The 16,646-nt window shown below is 43.1% G+C and overlaps 2 protein-coding genes across 3 annotated transcripts; both read left to right on the top strand.

The window, feature by feature from the left end:
- Positions 1-603: 603 nt before the first annotated feature.
- Positions 604-10,086, top strand: UTP6 (UTP6 small subunit processome component). 2 transcript variants are annotated; one of them, XM_030506449.1, is made up of 19 exons: positions 604-767; positions 867-951; positions 1,535-1,576; positions 1,663-1,755; positions 2,381-2,428; positions 3,248-3,311; positions 3,858-3,976; positions 4,582-4,659; positions 5,031-5,112; positions 5,592-5,673; positions 6,293-6,474; positions 7,102-7,181; positions 7,848-7,925; positions 8,095-8,274; positions 8,360-8,440; positions 8,652-8,761; positions 8,848-8,914; positions 9,202-9,274; positions 9,800-10,086. In XM_030506449.1, exons 1-19 carry the CDS (start codon positions 676-678, stop codon positions 9,955-9,957), a joined length of 1,794 nt encoding a protein of 597 aa, XP_030362309.1. In that variant the 5' UTR covers positions 604-675; the 3' UTR covers positions 9,958-10,086. The 2 variants fall into 2 exon arrangements, with proteins under 2 accessions (XP_030362309.1, XP_030362310.1); XM_030506450.1 differs by lacking the exon at positions 1,535-1,576 and having other exon boundaries at positions 623-767.
- A 2,045-nt stretch (positions 10,087-12,131) lies between these two features.
- Positions 12,132-15,272, top strand: COPRS (coordinator of PRMT5 and differentiation stimulator). Its single transcript, XM_030506653.1, has 3 exons — positions 12,132-12,249; positions 12,820-13,071; positions 15,103-15,272. Exons 1-3 carry the CDS (start codon positions 12,132-12,134, stop codon positions 15,270-15,272), a joined length of 540 nt encoding a protein of 179 aa, XP_030362513.1.
- Positions 15,273-16,646: the final 1,374 nt, after the last annotated feature.

The raw sequence follows: 16,646 nt of genomic DNA, 5'->3' as shown, positions 1-16,646 counted from the left end.
CTCAGGTTCTCGCTCTGTCCTCAGCAGCATGTTTGAAGCCATTTTACTATCAGAAAAGGGAAAGATCACCCACAGCTTTTTTGGCTCCTAGAGATGAAAACCACCATGCCACAAGTCCTCTTGCCCTTGTGCTCGCTTCCTGAGAAACAGCCCCTGCCCCTTCCTCTGGGAGGGAGCGATCCTCACCACAGGAACTTCATCCTAATGTCTAATCTCAATCTCCCCTCTGTCATTTTAAAGCCATTCCCCCTTGTCCTGTCCCCAGATGCCCCTGTCAAAGGGCCCTCTCCAGCTTTGTTGTCAGCCCCTTTAGGCACTGGAAGCTGCTGTAAGCTCTCTCTGGAGCCTTCACTTCTCAGCCTATCTCCACAGCAGAGGTGCTCCAGCCCTCGGAGCATTTCTGTGACCTCCTCCGGACTCAATCTGATTGTTAATCTGAGAATTAAAGTGCCGTGGGAGGGTGGGGGAGCGCTTTATCCCGGCAGGAATGCCACCCAAACCCACGTGCTCGCCGCAGTCGCGGCCGGCACCGTACACGCGGCCGGCACCGCACACGCCGCTCAGCGCCCGGACCCGAGCTCCGGCAGGGGGCGGCAGAGCGGCGCGGCCCGCCCCGGAAGGCCGGCAGTGGCGGCGGGCCGGGCGCACGCGTGAGGCCCGGGGGGTGCCGGAGCCATGGCGGAGCGCATCGAGCAGCGGCTGGAGGACCGCGTCCCGGAGCTGGAGCAGCTGGAGCGGGTCGGGCTCTTCACGCGGAAGGAGGTCAGGTGAGCCGGGCGCCGGCGGCACCGCCTGCGCGGAGGTGGGTAGCGAGCGCGGGCGGCGCGGCCGGGCTGGATCCGCTCGCTGATTGCCCCTTCCCGCAGGGCCGTCCTGAGGAAGGCCTCGGCTCTGGAGTACAAGATACAGCGGAGAGCGCTGCGGAAGGAGGATTTCATTAATTACATTCAGGTGGGATGTACTGAGCAGGGCGTGCGAACCCGCGGTGAGATCCAGCGCAGTTACAAGTGAAGTGATTTTGTAGTTGCCCATATAGGAAACAGGCCCTGGTGTTCCCTTGGAAGTGGTTTATTGGCCCAGGCTCTTTATCAGGACACCCCAGAGCATACAGCACAGCCAGGAGTTGGTGCCTGAATTTAGGATGAGGGTGTCTTTCTTGTTGTGGCTTTTCCCCATAGTTTCTTTTCTCTGCAGGGATGCAGAAATCCCAGTTCCCTGATGTGATGTGCAGATTGCAGCTCAGGGTAATTAATTTCTTATGGTGTTACAAGTTTGGCTTGTGCATTGTGACTCGAGGAATATGAGATGCTAATAGCTCGAGTCTGAGATGCCATGTGCAATATAAGTACTCAGTTTCAGTCAGCCTTAGAAATGTAGTGATCCGGATGAAAATTTGTTACTTGAGCTTTCCTGGATGGAATTTTTATTGTCCACTTGTTTAGCTGTAAAAAACTTGATCTGTATTTCTTTCCTTACTTTTGCACGTTTCCTCATTTACTTTGAAATGTTTTGGTTGTTTTCCTCCCCATTCTAGTATGAAGTTAATCTGCTGGAACTGATCAAGAAAAGAAGAGCAGTAAGTTTGTCAGCTATTTACTGTGCAAAATACTCTATGTCAAATTAGCTATTGCAGTAAAATTCATACTTTGGTTTTCCTCGCAGCGCATTGGGTATTCATTTAAGAAGGATGAAATTGAGAACTCTATTCTGCACAGAGTCCATTGCCTCTTCAAGCGTGCTACAGGAAAATGGAAAGTAAGTTTGTTTATTTGTATTGATAGGTTGAAAAATGACTTTTTGGTGTGTAAAATTATCTATGTTATTGCCACCAAATACGTGCAGTAATAGAGAATGTAGTAGAAAAACTAAGGGGATGTTTGGTCTTACAGTTAGCAGTGCCCTAGAAGGAGATCATTCATTTGGGATAAACATTTTTCATATCTAAACAATATTTTATCCTTCCCAAGTCATTAGTTCTCAGCTGTCCAGAGCACATATTGCAGTGTGAGTTTGGTCTGTCTGCTTGCAAGGACTAGAAACAGAGGGAGGAAACTTCTAGCTGCTTCAGGAGAAGCTTGTCTTGATACGTTTGTGCCTCAGAAGGTGTTAGAGTGAGCTCTGTATTGGGTTCAGTGTAACAGATTTGATTGGAGAGGCTTAGAGGGAGGGGGTGTCTTGAGACAAGGACGTTGTTTTCTTGGGATGTTTTGGAGGAATTTGAAGATTTGTGGGGAAAAAAATGGGATTTGATATTCAGAATTCCTTATATCTGTATGCCAAGTCATAATACCAAGGGCATATTGTTTGCTTGTCAATGTGCAACTGATTTTGTGCTTGCCTTATTGTAAGGTTGATTCTCTCCCCCTTGCATTTCCAACAGGAAGATATCCAGCTTTGGCTTTCGCATGTTGCATTTTGCAAACAGTGGGTGAGTTTTCAAATGCTGATTTTATCCGAGTGAAGGTGCTGGATTGGTGCTTAGTCAGGCATCTGGAACTTGAATTACAAGACAGGGGTACAAACTTCACTGCCACATGCTGTGATACTGAAATAATTTTGATAGTAGCATTGGAGCTGCCTGGGCTTTTCACTGATGTGTGTAAGTGTAGAATTTGACTCTGAATTAGTGTGAAACTAATGCTTGCAGGTCACAGTGGTGAGGCTGATTGCAGTGAATCTGGCGTACTGTTTGGTTTGGGAGAAGCCGAATATTGGATTTACATTTGGATATACTGTCAATATTGGATATACCTTTGCTGGAATGACTGGATCACCTGTCCATGAATTGTGATGTTGTTCCAAACATTTCTTATAGTGGTTATGCTGAAAAGTATAATCCTGGCAATTCAGTACTTTGTAAACTTCCATGTGCATGTGTTCAGGTTATGATTAGCATTCTGTTGTCTGTCCTGTGCTGAAGAAGGTGACCCTGTCATAGTAATGCCAAGTGGCCAAAGTCCTTACCTTTGAGGTGGTCAGTGAGACTCTGTTTGTGGCTTAGGCCACGTTGGTGTTAGCTATGTAGTTGAGAAAGGTTTGACTTAACTGTGGTAATCAAGCCTGGTAACATTTGAAAGCTGGTCAGTATTGAATAAAAATGAGAAACTTTTTACTGAAGATAAAGAGGCAGAGAAGTGTCTTTTCCAGTACCATGGCATTACACCTTGTCACCTTTCATAATGAAACTTTGGTGCTGGTGGTTCGATGTGGTGCTGGAGTGGGTAAAACAAAACTTCTTCTTTTACAGAATGCAAAACATGAGCTCAGTAAGGTGTTCTCTTCCCTGCTGGCCATTCATCCCAATAAACCAGGTAAAATGAAACAACAGCAAGTGCTGCATAAATGACTCTGTATAGATTGTATGGTGCTGGTTTAAGTTCGTATAGGTCTCAGTTCAAGCTATTGGGGTAAAAGTTCCTATTCTGCTTTCTTTGCCTTGCTGCAACATCAGAGAGAAGGGCTCTGGCAGGGGTTGTACTGAGAATCAAAAGGGGATGTGAAGTAGGAGTCTTCATGGTCTGAATGACCATTTCCCACCTAGACTGGGGTCTAGCTAAATATTTCGGAGGTGGGAGATGTTGAATACTCAAGGCTGCTTTTTGGCTTTTGAAGACATCATTGTAAATCACTGGATCTGTAGCTATACAAGACTAAACTTCCTGGATCTGCCTCGCTGCTTAGATCTGTCCTTTAACTTGGTTTTACATGGGGGATAACCAGTCCATTGCTGAGCTTATGAATTTTCTTGGGGTAGGTACATCAAACAAAACCAACCTGGAGAGTAGCTTCAAAAGAGGTTCTCATGACCAGCCACTTGCTTTGCCTTAAAATGAATTCATTTGTATTACCTGTTGTAGCACTGTGGATTATGGCAGCAAAATGGGAAATGGAGACACGACTCTCATCAGAAAGTGCAAGGCACTTGTTCCTTCGTGCTCTGCGCTTCCACCCAGAGTGCCCAAAACTTTACCAAGAGGTGAGTTCCTGGTTTTCTTCTATGACCAGTTATTTGATCAATCAGAGCAAATGACTCCAGCATATTTGAGATCAGTCTGAGAAAACTGGAAAAAAACTTGTTTCCCCATCACTGGGGGAATGTTGTCAAAAAGAAAAAAAAGATAAACCAAAGCAACTAACCCCAAACTTTGTTCTGGTACCAGTTTTCAGTTTAGCAAATCCTGTGTTTATGTATGCACAGTGAGGAGTTTACACTGTTTATAGGTATATGTGTCAGAATTCCCTTCTAAAGTACTGTAAGCTCAACTAGGACATAGTTCTCTGGATTAGATCTGGCATCCCCAGCCTTTGCTAGGGAATGTGGGGGTTTTGAGGGCAAGTTAAGGTTTAAGAATGACTAAAAGGTGGTCATTTCTGCATGTGGGAAATTACAGAGTAAATTGTAGAGCAGATAAGTAGATGCACAGACCTTCAAAAACTGAGGCTCTCGGACGTATGTGGATGTTGGCAAAGTCTGATTTGTAGCTCCTTGGATAGAGTTTGTTTTACCACATTTGTGGGCTCAGATGGTTTATGATTTATCACCACTCTCACAATCATTTGATTTTATTCTTTCTCTTGCAGTATTTCAGAATGGAGCTGATGAATGCTGAAAAGCAGAGGAAGGAAAAGAAAGCATTCGAACAAGCAAAGATGGACTTGGTAGGTTCACACATGTGAATGTGCAGTTCTAAGGAATCTATTAATGGCTTGTTTGACAACAGCTCAGGGAAAGCTTTTGTTCCTGTATTGTGGCTGTGTTAAGCTTTTCAAGTGTTTGCTGAGGCTCAGCTCAAATACTTCAGTGATTTTTCTTTACATTTTTAAAGTCTTTCATTAAATTCTACAGTTGGAAAGTTATCAGTAATTTCTGAAAAGGAATAGTTAAATGTACTATCTTGTATTTCTTCATAGTTGTGCAAATTAGATAAAGAAAAACATTAATATCTTCTTCTGATGTTTTTTGCATGTTTGCAAAAATGGTAACTGAAAGGAAAACAATTTTTTCGGTGATGTTATGTTTGATGTTACAGGGGGAATTCAGTTATCCTGAAGAGATTCTCAATGGGGAAATGGCTCGCATAATCTACAGGGATGCTGCTCAGAAAATTAAAGGTCATTTAATGTTTCTTTTACTTGTTCATTAGGAAAATTGTCACCTTTAACTCAGCTCTCCAGTAGGTAATACAGATAGACGTAGCTCCAGTGTACACACTAAAATACATTTTCAAATATACTATTTCTTCAGCAAAACCTAGATAATGCTGAAGTATAAATTAATAGTGCTGATAGTTCTGATTTTCATAGCTTTTCTGCAGGCTATTTGAGACTTACAGTCTCAAAACTTGTTTGTTTAAAAAAACCAAGGGGAGGGCAGTTCAGAATTACACTTTTTTTGCTTTGTGTTGTTTACTGCACATTAGATCACAACTAGTCAGCTATCACTTTAGGACAAAGAAGTAAGAATTCAGACTAAAAATAAACCAGGTTAGATCCCTTTAAATTAACCAGGCTTGGTAAAACTTCATAATTATATGAAATAATAATAATTTCATTTGATACTTTTTTTTTTTTTTGTTCCTCTTGAAATGCAGGTGCTGAGTTCCACCTGGCTGTGCTTTCCATTGCAAAGCTCTTTGATTTTACTGAAGATTTGCAAAAAGAAATCCTGGAAAGGTGAGGTTTGGCTTTGTACTGTGGGGGTTTTATTTCATTCTGTTTGGTTTTTAAGAAGCATTTCTCATAACTTCTCTAATTGATCGTGGGTTGACAGATTAACAATTAAAAGCTGTTTCTTTAGAGAAATAGAATGTTAAAACCTCTAGGAAATGCTTTAACAAAAACCATGAGGCAAGCATGCTCGTTAGAAAAGGATACTTGTGTGTAACTTCAGAAGGGCTTTGAGAAGCTGCTAAGAAAAATGTAGATAAAATATAGTTGTTGCTGAATAACTGCTGCACTTGTTTTCTGTAAATTGACTGCAGGAACTGTGGATTTTCCTCATGTACTTTGCGGTTCTCCTGCATCTTTAGTGTTTCCACTTGTTCCTCTTGAAAGATCTCTCTCAAAAGCTTCCTGTCTAGTTCATGCTATTACTGGAGTACACCCATATTAAATAAAACCCCAAAATAGGCTTATATTTTGTCTGTCTCTTGGGGGAAGGTAAAATATTTTTTCTCTGGCATTTGGTTACTTAAAAATTAAGTACATTTCTATACCAATACAACCACCCTTCTAAACATACCTGCAAAAGAAGAATGGCAGTGGAGGGCTATTACAGACAAGGTGTGTTTAGTTTGCAGACCAAGTACGCTGATGATCCTCTTACATGGGACTACATGGCCCGTCGTGAGCTGGAGATGGGGCCCAAGCAGGCCGCAGAACAAACCACAAAGCAGATGAAAATAACTGAAATGACCCAGAGAGAGGAACGGTGCTGTGCGGTCTTTGAAGAGGCAGTGGGAGCACTGCCAACTGGTGAGAAGTTCTGCCTGCATTTTAACATGTTTTCCTGGTACTTGAGCATACTCTATACTGAATCTCCCCTCCTTCAGTTTAAAATCATTACCCCTTGACCTGTTGCAACAGGCCCTGCTAAAAAATCTGTCCCCATCTTTCTTATAAGCTTTAAGCACTGAAAGACTGCTCTAGGTGTCCCTGGAGCCTTCTCTTCTCCAGGCTGACAACCCCAACTCTCAGCTTCTCACAGGAGAGGGGCTCCATTCCTCTGATAATATTTTTGGCCCTGAAGTCAGGCAGACAAAGAAGGATTTTTCTCAGCTGCCTGAGTGTCCTCTCTCTTGCAGACCCATTGAGAACTACAGGCAAAGGGTGCACTGAACACCAATTGTGACAGCATGTGCTGAAGCCTCAGCTGAGCTGAGAGTTTGATGCTCTTTAGAAAGAGTTACTGTCTGCAGCTTACACTGGGAAGCCATTTAAAAATGTTCATGTTCTGAATGTAGGGCCTCTGTTTTAAAATGCTATATTATAAAAGTTGGCATTAACACTTAGTGCTTGGATTCTCTATGTTCCTTTTAGACAAATATTTGTGCTTACTCCTCTAATTCTGTAAAGTGTGATATTATGTCTTTGATTCTCCAGAGGACATGTGGAAATGCTACATCACTTTTTGCTTAGAGAGATATAACAGAAAAACCAACAGTCAAGAATTAAAGCGAAAGGTAAAAGCTTATTAGGAAATTATAGTAACAAATCATCCCTGTTTTTACTGACTTCTGTAATCCAACAGACAAAGCAAATGTATTTTGACATTTAATCAGAAATACCTGTGGCCATCATTAAAAATCATCTAGTCCCCATCTGCCTGAGGGGATCAGTTCTACTGTCAGGCTCGCATGTGGCCTGCCTTAACAAGAATAATTTGATATAAACCAACCTTGTCAGTAAAGTACAGTGACCTCTTTGGGTGAAAGGTAAGAGTGCAATTGTGTTCATGTTCACTGACAGTCCTGCAAATCTGTGTTGTTCAGAGAAGAGGATGAATTAAAAGGACTCTTGCAAATAAGTCCAAGCTAAGTTTGGTGCTGGCACATGAGCGACTCAGTGCCTTAACTAATGATCCTGGGCAGTTTGCTTCCCTTTTAATACAGTAAAAGGACGTTGCTATGATGTTCTTTCATGCTTTAAGGAAGAGATGTAATTCAAGTGCTCAGATTTCCCCTTTATCTTGGAATGTATGCAGGTACCTACAGCATTAGATACATAACTTACTGTATTTCAGTGATGTGTTGATACACTAAATCCACTGGGCTTCTTGTAATGCTGGGATCTGGTATATGCAGGAATCATCTATGTTTACTTTACTTTTTCTTCTCTGTTGGTTCTAGAGGCTGGAAAGGACACTGAGTGTGTTCAGCAAAACCCATGAGTCCAATTTGCTGCCAGAAGCTCTCTATAAGCAGTGGGTAAGAGCTGACAGAAAAATAGCTTGTGAGACTGTCCTGCATTGCTTACATCCCTGTCGTTACCATGTTGAGTAGGTAGAAGGGTGGGCAGTATTGCATTCAAGACCTTGCTTTTTAACAAGGTATTGAAAATGTCTTGTGGTGATCAGCTCTATCTGCTGGGTTTTAGCTTCAACTACTACTGGAGTCCAGCCAGTTCGAGAAGGCTACAGAGGTGGCAGCGGCTGCAACTACGCGCTTCAGCCAGTCAGTGGAAACGTGGCAGATGAGGCTGCAGGTGCTGATCCAGCTGAAGAGTGATGCTGTGACCCAGTGTTTTGAAGAAGCTGTTAAGCACGTGAAATCTCAGGTCTGTGCTGGTTTTATGGAGTTGAATATATTAGTCTTGGGTCAGAAACCTCTGATATTTCATTCTCCTCCTGCTTACCTTGCAGGGTGCTTTGCCATTGTGGACCCTCTGGGTGGAATGGAGTGAAGGCACAAACAGCAAGGAAGACACAGAAGCCCTCTACAAGGTACTTAGCTAATAGAAATCTACTTTTTATGTCAGTGTGTAAATAAATGGGAACGATGTGTGTGGATGGAACACATAACAAATGCTTTCTATTGCAGTACGTCCATGAATGTGTTGATATTAGAGAATTTCAACTAAAGCTATGTATGTTACCAAAAAACAGTTGGACATAAGCCTTTAATTGTAGCTTTTTTTCCCTTTTAAACTTGCAGAGATCCTTACAAGCCACAACTCCTGCAGAATCTGCGACTATGAAAGAAATGTATCTCGACTGGACTTACAGAAATGGTGGCTATAAGAAAGTGAAAAAAGTCTTTACCAGGTGACAAATAAAATCTTCAAACCCGAATGTTCTAAAGCATGCATTAAAAGACTTGAATTCTAAAGTTACTTGTGTTTTTACTTCAGCCTGTGTGAAAATCGGCCATTTTCACTTGACTTCTTCAAGAAGATGATCCAAATAGAAAAGGAGCAGGTAAGTGTTGAGTATCTAATTAATAGCTTGTAAAATACGCTTCTGATGTTGGATTTAAATAGGAAATAGAGTGCTTATGAGAAGTGTCATTAGTTCATGATCAGTTCATATTTGTCTTCTAAAGTTGATTCATAGCATCAAACACAAAGCCAAGTTCCATGGTAACTAATCTTTGGCAGTGTGCGTGAGCGCGTGTAATTACCGTGACTCTTTTTCTTTGTACGAGCCTAATCAAGCTGCACATTCACTTCTGTACAAAATAAATGGCCTTTTAATACCTTCGTTAGGAATCCTGCAAAATGCTTCATCTGAGAGAATACTATGAACGTGCCTTGAGAGAGTTTGGTTCAACAGGTTCTGGTAAGGGGGGTTTATTTATTTATTTATTCATTCCATGCTCCTGCTTTTATTTCCAGCCATTTCAAAAGGTAGGGGTTTGTTCTGCCCTTGTGATTGCTGCTGTGCAGAGTGGAGCTTATTTCTTCTGTGCCATTAAGTGCATGACACTCTGCAGAGATCCTTCACTTTCAGCCCAGGGTCGTTCACAGTGGGATGGCTTCAGCAGAACTATCAGCAAATAGAGTTTAGACTGTGGCTGGCATGAGAGATGGTATCACCTCGAATTTGGGTTTGCAAGCACTATGGGGTTTATATTTTTATAATCAAGATTTCTGCAGTATTCCTTTTAAGAAAGGAAACAGCTCAATTCTGCATTGTTTTTAAGACATCACTGGCTTTTGGTCCTCATGGGGCAGAGGGCTGTAGTTTCCCTCATTGCATTACACCAAGGACACTTCCAGAGTGAGTTTCTAGGTCAGGTTTGGTATGTTTGTTCAGTAATACCCATCAAAATATAACCAAAACTTCTCTCTTTTTCTTTTAAAGATCTCTGGCTGGATTATATCAAAGAGGAGTTAAAGCATCCCCAAGGCAAACCAGAAAACTGCGGGAGCATTCACTGGCGAGCTATGAAGATGTTGCAGGGGGACCTGGTGGAAGACTTTGTTTCCAAATACACTTTATTGCAAACTGGACATTTATGAGAATTATGAAAAACTATGAATAGTTACAACATGACAGTGCACATTTTTTTAACTTCTTTGTACAAAGATAAATATGTTCCAGGATCTCATTAAAATGTACCTTCTCTACGTTCTTGCATGTGTGAAAAAATGATCTGCCCCCCTGCAGTTGTTTCTGGTGTTGCTTCTGCCAGTGGCAAGTTCAAGTACACAGTTACAGGAGAAAACAAAGGTGTTTCTGAGGGTGTTCTTTGAGAGTTCTGAGAGCAAACTCTTGCTCCTGCCTAAACCTTCAGATGGAACAATCATAATGCATCAACTTTTACATTGGAAAGCTTAATATTACAAATGCAAAAAAGCCCAACCCAAACCTGTGGATACTGCACCTGTGGGAGATTTTTGTATCTTACTAAGTTGAATAATGGAAAGTGGAACACTGGAGAAGTGATCTCTAAAATCACAGTGGTGTTTCCAAGCCTTGAAGTCATATGTAATCTTCTATCTCCCCACTATTTCTCAGATGCCTCGTGTCTGGCATCCTACTTCCCTCTTCCCCAGTAATCACTGCTTTTCTACCCTATGTGCCCTTTATTATGTTATTCCCTCCCTGGAATCAGTTGTCTTCTTCAGTTGCACAACAATTTCAAGTGCAACATTTGGGTTTGGAGCAGTTTTTTTTGGTTGGTTGGGGCTTTTTTTCTTTGAAGTCGAACAAAGCTGATAACCACCTTTTCTGAAAGTGGGCTCTTGACCTGTCCTGGTTCGTTAAGAGCTTTGCTGCCCACTTCACTACCTGCAGCGCCGTTGTTGAGCCGTTTCCTCTTACTCGGAAATGGATTTCCTGGTGTTGGAGCAGTACCTGCCCGGCTGTTCTGTGCGGGTGCTTCCCACCGCTGGGTGCTTTCTCTGAGCACACTTCCAGCACGAGGCCTGAAGGAGGTGTTTATCTTTTGGCAAGACTAAAAAGGCGCAGAGCCTGCAGAGGCATTGATGTTCTATTTACACCTTTGTGAGCGCAAAGGCGCTTTCTTACAGCTCTGAAGTCTTTCTCCGCCTTTTCTCTCCAGCTGTTTTCTCCTCAGGTCCGACTTTTCCTCTCCCTGCACTGTAGCGATGCAGTTCTGCACCGTGTGTCCGAGCAGCGCAGGCAGCGGGCTCCGCACCGGAGCGGGGCGCGGGACGCCGCAGCGCTGCACACCGGGGCTGCCGGGGTGGCGGTCCCGCGGCGCCTCACTTCCAGCCGCGTTAGCGCCAAGCTCCCCGCTCAGCCGGTGCCGAGGAGCAGCCGCCTTTCATCGCAGGCTGCCCTCCCGGCCGTGACCTGGGGCGCAGGCGCTGCTGAGGGGACAAACGGACGGACGTCTCCTCACGGCGGCGCCCGGCACAGTGCGGCTGGCTGCGCCGCCGCCTCCGCAGGTGCGGTGTGCCGCTGTGGGGCGGGGAGTGGGGCGGGCTGGGCTTGCTTTCCCCCGGCGGGCAGCGGAACCCGCCGGTGCGGGCTTCCCGAAGTACGCGGTGCTCTGCGCTTGTTCGCGGCCGCGACCCCGACCCCGTCAGGTCCCTCTCGACAGCGGGTCCGGCTTCGGCTCTGGGAGCCCGGCTTCCCGCGCCCACCGCCCTGGGCAGGGGCTGTCGTCCAGCGAATCCACCTTTGCTGCAGCGGGAGTCGTGGAGATAACGCACCTTCCCCTCAGGGGACCATCAAACTAGTTGAGGTGTTACCTCGTGCTGTCTAGCTGCGCGTCCGCCATCTTTACCCCCTCAGAGCTGCAGGAGGGTCCGTCCTTCTCCCATCTCCTTGGCACGTTGGCTCCCACAAGGTGGGATTCATAGTAGTTGGTGTTTGTACCCATTGCATTCCTTGTGTCTTATTACCTCTGCAGTTTGCGCAGCCTGCTGCTGTTGGCAAATGGGTGCATTTTGGGTCAGATTTGGGACCCGCTCCCAAAATGGTGGCGGCGCGGTCATGGCCGTGAGGGAGGAGGCTGCGCCTGAGGTGCCCGATAGCCGCAATGTGAGCCATCTCTCTGCAGGTTTGCTTTCTGAAGGGAAAGCCTTTTAAAACCTGGTTTAAAACCTCTGATTCATCAAGAGAACAAACAGGTTCAAGGGCTCAAACATTTAAAATGCAGTGGAAGTCCCATGAGCCTGGGAGGAATCAATCAAAGGTGTTACTGGATTCATTTCGACAGGTGATGGCTGGTGCCATTGAGTCTGAAAGCTTTAAGGAGGAACAGCTTCTTAATAAGAGAGAAACTATGACCTGGAAGCCCAGAAAAGGTAAGCCTGAAATGTTAGGGCAAAACAAAGTAGGTGAGTAATTAAACTTATATTGTGCTTGAGGAAATATACCTAAAAGAATATGCGTAAAACTTTATGGTGATGTATGGGAAATGGCTCTTCAGTTACTGCACTAAATGATTTACATGTAAATAATCTGTGTATGTCTAGGTGTAAGAATGATTAATACTGCCAAAAAATCTTTATATATATTAAAATACCAAAACCTAAACCCACAACCAAAACCCAAAACAACAAAATCCAAACCAAAACCAGAGCTGTGTTTTTTCAGCATACCTGTATTTTTGCTTTACATACCAGAAAGTGAATGGTGAAAGTGGTGAAACAAGACTGCTGGCTTTTTTGCCCTAGTTCAAAGAGTTATATTTCAACAAGAGTCTGTGGAAAAGCCTGACTTGGGCTTCTGTTGGGATGCAGTATGTCCAGTGTTCCCAAGCATCTGAAACAGCACTGTAGCGATATTACATATGTAATCTGTTAATCAAAAAGTGCATTTTTATACCTGTCTTTTATACCTGTCTGAATTACTGCATGCTAAGCATTTAATTGTTCCTGTTTAATTCATCTTTCTGTTGGTTTTAGAATGTTTGCTGAAGAATATGCCAAATGTTCCTGATAGTGAGTCTGAAGAAAGTGAATTCTCTGATACCTCTCACAATGAAAATGGTATCGGCGGCTCTCCTGCTCACTGTGTTCATGCACATGCTGACCTGGAAGACTTGGATGAAGAAGTCTCCACCATGTCTGTAGCTGTAACTTCTCCAGAGCTGCAAACTGCTGCTGTGCACGACGTGGAGGACTGGGATAAAGAGCTGGAGGATTATAATCCTTATGGTGAGTACACATTTACTTGTGCTTCATTCCGAGTTTTCGATAGAATATGATCAGTGGTAGGTTCTTTGCAGGAGAATGGTTTAAATAACTCCACATGTTCTATTTTGGCAAGCAACTTTTTTTGTTGTTGTTGACCTCATGGATTTGTAATGCATAATTTTGTTGTCAATTACAGGATCTAAAGGCAGTGTTGTGAAATTAGCTTGAAACTCTTGCTTGAGCAATTGAGTTCTTAGGGAGTGGAATGGTAAGAATTAATTGTATGTGTGTATAGAGTTTCTCTGGAGAAGCTAGGTCTCAGTAGTGTATCTTTGTTATTCTGAAGCAAAAGAGAAATGTACGTGGAGTGCAGGAATCTAAACTTTTCCTTTGTGTAAAAGGAATTCTTCCTTCAAGAAATTCCATCCAGACTGTACAGCGTAACATACCTCTGGAGCATGGATTTCTTTGGAGGGGAGCAGCGTGCCTTGCTCTTGCTTTTGCTGTAGATTTGGGGAGGTTTTCCGGGTGTTTGTTTGTTGCTTGCTTTTATTGTTTCTTGAAGCTTGATCCTGTTTAAGTAGTTGTGCCTGTGATTGGTCCCATGCGCAAAGGTGGCAGTGGATGGAAGCAGTTTTATCCACGTTTTTAGGGCTGTATTAATCCTCCAGTTTGTAAACTGTTTGTGGCGATTCATATGTTGAACTGAGTCTCAGTCTTCCATTTGCCAGACTGTGTGTTGGGATAGAGCAAGTGGATGGAGTTTAGCCAGCAGTGGCTGATAACCTCCTGTGGCTTTGTTGGCGCAGAATAGTACCATTTCCATTTTCTTCTCATTAATGTGTATCTTTTGTAATTAATACAAACACTCTTTTCTTTGCTCAGGAAATATCAATTCTCAGTTTATTTTAAGTCCATAAATGGCTGTTGTATTCAAGTTCCATTGTTTGATAACAGAAGGAAGTGGGAAAGTTATTGCAGCCTTCCTATAAAATCATTCTGATTTTAAATTGGAAACAGTAGTAGTTTTTCACACTGGGTAATGTGAGAAAAAGATGTTTCCTTTTTGGATGTTTCTCTCTCTTCCATCCTGGTCTTTCCTTTTGATCTCTCATCTGCTCAAATTTATGGAATGTTTTGGATTTATTTTTTTTACTGCAATTATCACAAATTCTCTTATTTTCCTTTATTTAGCTAACTCATCCCTGCCTGTAGCTTGTGCTCTTCAAATTATCACAAACAAAGGCAGCTGTGATTATGGGATTCAGGTGGTTGTGAAGGATAATGAGTACAAGTGCCTGAGTTGTTAACTGCCGCAAATAAAAATGTCCTGGGTTGGTCGTTTTATGGCTTTTTACAAGCTTTTAAAAACTGTTTTCTTTGATGGCTTGTTTGACAGTGCTGCTGGAAGGCTGGCACGTGGATATGCTGTGCTGGGGCCTCTGCTGCCCCACACTCTGGGCTCTTCATTTGCTCAGTCCTTTTCAACATCTGCTGGCTGGAAATCTTTTGCTTCTGTTGAAGGACTTTGCCCTATTTTTGTGCTAAGTTGGTTAAATAACAGGCTTATTTGGCTTAATTCTAGCTGAGTGGAAATGTTATTCACAGCTAGCTTTTACAGAACCGCACCCTTCCACGCTGTCCAGTGACCCACTTCTTAAAGGGTTTGGAGGGCTCCTGGTTGGGATGTGGTGATGGAGACAGCAGGAGGGAGGAGGGGAAGTAAAAGTAGTGATTTTGTGGGCCTTTTATGCCTGGAGAAAATGTAGAACTGTGCATGTACTGTAAGAGCTGTGTTGGATGTTCTGAATCCAGGTATAACACTGAGCTTTTGGGAAGACTCTCTTTGTGGAAAGAGCCTTCCTTAAAATGAAGATGTTGCCCAACTCAGCTGTTTGCTTTATTTGTAGGTCTAATTCATGAGTGCTGGCAGATCAAATTGAAATAGTTCACTGGAAGATGCTGTAGACCTGCAAAATAATCTGCTGCACTATACCACCAGTTCTCTTCAGTATCTCCCATGGTTTAAATCTTTTCTTTGATCTTCTTTAGATGCTGGCGATTTCCACTGTGGAAGCTTTCAGGAAAATAATCCTTTGGCCTCATACTCATGGCAGGAGGATTCGTTTTACAACCCAGGCTGTCATCATGCAGCTTCCCTTGCTTTTACACCACCATTTAGAATGACTGAGACTGGCCAGTTTGATGATGCTGATGAATGAGGTTGACCTTGGTCAGAACTAAGTTTGGCTTCTGAGTTGGATTATGTTCTTCAGTGATTGAGTCATGTCAAGTCCTTTGGCTTGCTTGCAGAGTTCTGCATAAGGCCAGAAATGCCTCGCCATCTCCGAAGTTTTGCTTAGACTGCTTCCAAGCTGTTTATAAATTCACCACACTTGACCTCTGGAAATGAGGGTGTGGGTGCTAGCTGTAAGGAGTCAGTGCATTTCTGGACTTCTTGTTTATTACATATATCTGTGTTGCTAATTAATTACTTGAGAGGAAGCATTTAACTTCTAAACTTCAGCTTGTCTGCCGGGCTTTGTCAGTTTTGACATGCTGATCCCTATGTGTCTATGTAACTTGTGGTTTCCTTTTCATTTGATGCTGTCAAAATGGTTTGGATGGCTTTAAAACCTCTTTCTCATGCCAGTTTCTCTGTTGTGTTTCTGTGTTGCAGTTTGTGGTTCCTTATCTACCACTGGTGTTAACAAAACGAGGCATGACAAATACAGAATGAGTTGGGTTTATTTTTATGTATTTCAGTATAAAGGAATGACAGATATGATACACATGTAGACATAAGGTAAGGCCTGCTGCATCCAGTAGGAATGCTGGTTGCTTGAGATTGCCTCCCAACGAAGATTTCTCCACATCACACCTTCTTGTATATGGGCATATTATCCAATCTTACAGTTGTCTTTATAACATTCTCATGTGATATTAGATGTATAATGACAAAGAAAATACTTAGACTTACGTAGTGTCTTGCAGTATGTAATCTCTGTCCTGCAAGCAGTACTGCATTAAGGTTCCTGATACTGCTGATACATTTGTTCTGTTTGTGTTGTGGCAAATGAGGAGATGGGAACACAAGATGTCTCCATAGAGTCTCCAGGACAATAGCTGGGACTAGATCTATATCCTTTCTGTCTTTGCTCTGATGTTAAAAGAAACATTCTCAAATGAAATGTGAAAATAGATTGAGTGGCTGGTCACTTGAGTAACAATAATCTTCAACTAATGCTCGTGCTTCATTAATTACTTCTCGATAGCTTTGTCACAGACTGACACTGGAGTACAGCACCCATGTTTGTTTAGTCTCAGGCCAGGAGTTAACATTTACCAGTATATGAGTCCAAAATAATTTACATGTCCCTTTGGAAGGAAGAAGTGAATGACGGCGATATTTGCTTAATCTTTTCTAGAGAGCAGAGAAGAGCAAAAACTTGGAAGAGTCTTGTCTTCTGCTATCTTGCAATTCCTGGTTATGTTTTAGTACCCAACAAAGAGTGGAAGCCTGGTGTTGAGGTTGCAGGAAATGTTTGTGTTTTGTGGGCTGCTGGCTCTCAGAGAGTGCAGCTTTTTGAGTCTTG

This window comes from Strigops habroptila, chromosome 14 (genome assembly GCF_004027225.2).
Source record: "Strigops habroptila isolate Jane chromosome 14, bStrHab1.2.pri, whole genome shotgun sequence".
Lineage (NCBI taxonomy): Eukaryota > Metazoa > Chordata > Aves > Psittaciformes > Psittacidae > Strigops > Strigops habroptila.
Note: the sequence above shows the minus strand (reverse complement) of the source record. Positions and strands in the feature narration are given on the sequence as shown.